The 4,226-nt window shown below is 42.2% G+C and overlaps 1 protein-coding gene across 1 annotated transcript in view; it reads right to left on the bottom strand.

Moving 5' to 3' along the window:
• MRPL22 (mitochondrial ribosomal protein L22) overlaps positions 1-2,694 on the bottom strand; it is a 5,251-nt gene extending 2,557 nt beyond the window's left edge. Inside the window, exons 1-3 of the mRNA XM_010145853.1 lie at positions 2,551-2,694; positions 604-669; positions 27-104 (exon numbers count right to left, since the gene is read on the bottom strand). Coding sequence (XP_010144155.1) covers positions 27-104; positions 604-624 — 99 coding nt within the window. The 5' untranslated portion in view covers positions 625-669; positions 2,551-2,694. The remainder of the gene's footprint in view (positions 1-26; positions 105-603; positions 670-2,550) is intronic.
• Between the last annotated feature and the right edge of the window lie 1,532 nt (positions 2,695-4,226).

Genomic DNA, 4,226 nt, shown 5'->3' with positions numbered 1-4,226 from the left:
GAATGCTAAAGAATACTACTACATACCTGTCTGATCACTTTTGCTCCCTTTTTATCGTTAAATTCCAACTGAGCAAGAGCCTGATCAATGGACATTCCTTTTATCTGCAATCAAAGTATTAAAGTTAGCTTCTGCTATTACAAATATCTCTGTTCTCTAATTCAGAAGACAGTATTTAAATTATTGTGCCATTATAAAAAGCAAATCAAAAGCCTTTAGTTTCCTTAATTACCATTTCTTCAATGAAATATCTTACACACAGAACTTCTGAGCTAAATAAATCTTGGTAAAACATTCAATTACGTTTTTTCTTAAAAACAGCCCAACATCATCCTTCCAGGCTGTCCCTGCCATCTACTATTAGGCAGAAACCAACATGAAAATCCTTCCACAGTGCATAATCTGCACATGAGCCTGGATACACACGTGAGAGCACAATAGGATAAAGCAGCTAAATGGAGCTACAAACAACTGTTCTCCTGGACAGACACAGGCTCTTGCCCAGGCCGCTGTCAGGAGGATGCTGATTAGATGGTGATTGAACTAGGCTGTTAAGGCAAATACAGCTATTCAATTTTGCAACAGTACAAAGTACGTACTTACCAGTTTTGCCAGATACCACATCTTATCTTTGCTGTATTTTATGTCTCTCCGACAGTGGTATATTTCCTAGGTGGAAAAAAAAGTGAGAGGATGGGTGATTTCACTGTGAAAACATGAATCCAGCACACATATCTGCTCCACAATCTATTTCCTTTCTAGTAATAAAACAAGTATGACTCTCCCTACCATACCATCAACACACCAAATCAGGCACACCTTTGGCACTCGAAACTGAAAGCAAAAAAAGTAGCTAGCACACAGAAAATGTTAATACCATCTTTGGAGTATTAATTTATACACAGAAGTCCCTGGAAAGCATAATAAGATTTCTCATCAGCTTTTCCTTTCCTCCTCCCCACCTCCTGAAGCAGTCTAAGACTGACATGCCTATTCAGTCTTAAAATATCAATCTGCTGTCACATCAACTTACTGGGATAGCAACTAAACAATATTACCAGAATGAACCTAATTAGCTCTTCAGAAGTGCAGAGGGTTTCGAGTTTGATTGGCATGAAGAGCTGTCTCCAAAGACCCATCTAAGATTATTACTGCACCCACAGGGATCAAAACTAGCTAGTAAACTTTAACATCAATGTGAATTAGAAAGCAAAGGCAAGAAGGTAAGAAAATTATTTCATAAGCGAGCTGGTCGATAACTGTGTTTTCACACACACTGCGTCAGTCAGCACAGCACACAGCTCTGCATCCTAGGCCATAACGTTCGCAAAAACAATAAATGCTCATGGCACACAAAAGCAAAGTCTCTCCAAACAATCCCTGTTCTTTCGAGATGCAAACACTTCCCTTCGGTGAGCAGTACGTCTAACAGAGCCCACAACACTGATGAGGAACAATTACACAATGGAATTCCAAAATATCAGTCCCTGAGAATTAGGAAACACTCAAGAATTAACCTAAAATCCTCCCATGTTGTGCTGGAGAGTAAGCGGCACTGATTAGTCCCTTCAGTGATCAAATACACAACATCTAGTTTTCAGGGCAAGGTAATTTAAGAAGCTTGCTTCTGTTTGCGTTTAACTGCACTGCCCAGTTACAAAACAATCAGTAAGAGGGGACAGGGAGAAACAGGCAGAAACCTGCTCTTATCAAAACCCAACCCCATTTAAAAAAGTTGACCAGGTTACTTATGCTACTTCTCCAGGAGCTGTCTTGAATGGCCAGCAGAAGGGCCTACAGCGAGCATACAGCTAGCAAAAGGATGTTAGATTCTTTGCTTCAGTTTATGGCTTAGTAAAACACCAGTTATTGTGCCACAGATTGAAGAAATGACCCCACTTCACAGCATATATAAGAACCGCCTGCAATCATGTGTCATGTCCGACTCGCTTGTCCCTCCCCACATAACTTTAGCACCTCTCAGTCCATATTAGACATTTCAAGCAACGGCTATGACAGAAAACCACCTCTGAAGAGCTTCAGTAAGGGGAGGCCACAGAGAGAGGCAACAAATCATCAGACCTCAGAGAATCTATAAAGCCATAACATTAAGAAATTGAAAGAGCGTGTGCCTGCAAACAGGCACCACGAGTTCCACTGCTCAAGGAAATTTACTCTTCTATCTTTGTGCACAGAAGCAACAGTACTATCACCATGTGCTTCTCCATTTGCTGTCAGTTCAAACAGAACAAGATACATCCTTGGTAGCTTCTACCTTTTTGTAGCTCAGAGAATTCCATAAACAGAAGATGTTTGCAGTTTCATCATATATTAGGTAGGTGATCAGCAGTGAGCAAAGTGAAGTGCCAATATACTTTAGAAATGGAAAACATTCAAAGTAACATTCACTTTTTCAATATAAATAATCCAAACCAACTAAAATCTTAACTAACAAATCTAGTGCCTTGAAGAGTCACCCTGAGACAGTGACAAGCTGTCCAGAAATTGCTAAACACAAGCAGGTGTGGAAATTCACAGGTGTGTCCTTACAGCTGGTCTGCGAGGTTCTCCAGGCAGCTGTGGGGGGTAAACAATCCTGTTCTTTTTCTCCCACTTCCCAGATTTCTGCAGAGATGTGCTTGTGTGGATGCATGACAGAGGAAGAAGGCTGCTGGACACCAGCCATCTGCAAGACAAGACCACAGTCCTTGCTGTGAACACAAGAGTTCTTTGTTCCTGCCCCGTTTACCTGGACATTGTGAGCCTACCTGCCTTGATGAAGCGAACTGACACATTTGACTACTCACAAAAAAAGCTGCTCAAGTCCTTTACAGTTTATGGTGAAAGGGCTTTTTAATCCAACAAGAAGCCTCAGGCTTCCTAAAGCAAACCATGAACCATAAGTGATACCGGCACAGCATAAGATTCCACACTGAGTGTCCCTGGACTCACCACACAAAGAAAGGCACAGTCACCTCTTTGTTCTTACGCAGAGTTCGTTACTCACTCCAACCATTTACATCTTCTCCAAGACTCACCAATATTTATTTAACTTTTACCAACATTTTTAGCAGTAAAAATTTCTAGTTTTGCAAGGGACTGAGTATCAACAAAGTATTAGAAGTTCATAAATACTCTGGAATTTTGAAGATATTCTCAAGTACCTTCAAAATGAGATCAAGGCAATGTCTATCTAGTTTTCAGTCAGTTGCTCACCTCAGACCCAGAAAAACCGAGGTGTATTTTGCCCCCTGCTGACTAAATAAAGCAGTACTGGGCAGCCATTCATAACTACAAGAAACAAACAAGTTCAAAACTAGATACTGTAACCTTACTAAGGCCTGAACAGCTTCATGTGAGTAGCTAAACTGTATAAAGCATTTTAAAAACAACTGGCAAACAGAACACATTGATTAGTTTCAAGGAGGCATTAAAGTTTTCATGCCCTATTAGTAACGGGTAGCATAATATACAAATTTCAATGGTATGGAATATTTTTCCAGATATTTACTAAAACTGCTTTATTTCCTTAATACTTAAAAATTTCACTCATCAAGATAGCAATTTATCATTTCTAGATATAACATCATTGATTAGTACAGAAACGTATTTGACAAGCACTTGAATATCATTTTGCACTAAAACAACTTACGCAGTAACAAACTAAGCATCATCTTCCCGGTCTTACAGAACACATGAATACACTTCAACAACAAGAACATAAGCCTACTGCTCTTCCTTCAGCGACACAGGTCTCTGCAATTTACCTCTGCAGGCTCTAACAAAGACCAAAGCTCTGCACTTTGAGAACCCACTTCGGCCTTTCTTCTGCAGTCAGGGATACAGTCAGCAGTGACCAGTGCTCCCCCAGCACAACGGTCCCACTCCTCCAAACTGAGGGGAAAGACCAGCAGCTACAGAAAAGCAACGACTGCCAAGACCACACAGGAGAACAACCAGTACTGTGTTACTATGACCCGCGCTGCAGAGCTGGAGGGATGTTTCAGGAGAGAAACACCATCGTGCCACACTCTCCAAGTACAGGGAGGGACGCTAGGCACAGAGCGACCTGTTCCCCACAGCTCCAGGACAGGGTGAGAGCAGCGAGAAGTCCGAGGCAGGCGACCCGGGCCTCCAGCCCCAGGAGCCTCCAGAGGGAGGCGGCCCGACCCCCAGTGCCCGGGGCGGCGGAGGGACAGGCCTCCTCCAGGACACCGGCAGAGCCA

Source organism: Buceros rhinoceros, unplaced genomic scaffold (genome assembly GCF_000710305.1).
Source record: "Buceros rhinoceros silvestris isolate BGI_N320 unplaced genomic scaffold, ASM71030v1 scaffold29400, whole genome shotgun sequence".
In the NCBI taxonomy this organism is placed as follows: domain Eukaryota; kingdom Metazoa; phylum Chordata; class Aves; order Bucerotiformes; family Bucerotidae; genus Buceros; species Buceros rhinoceros.
This window is presented reverse-complemented; position numbering and strand designations above follow the sequence as displayed.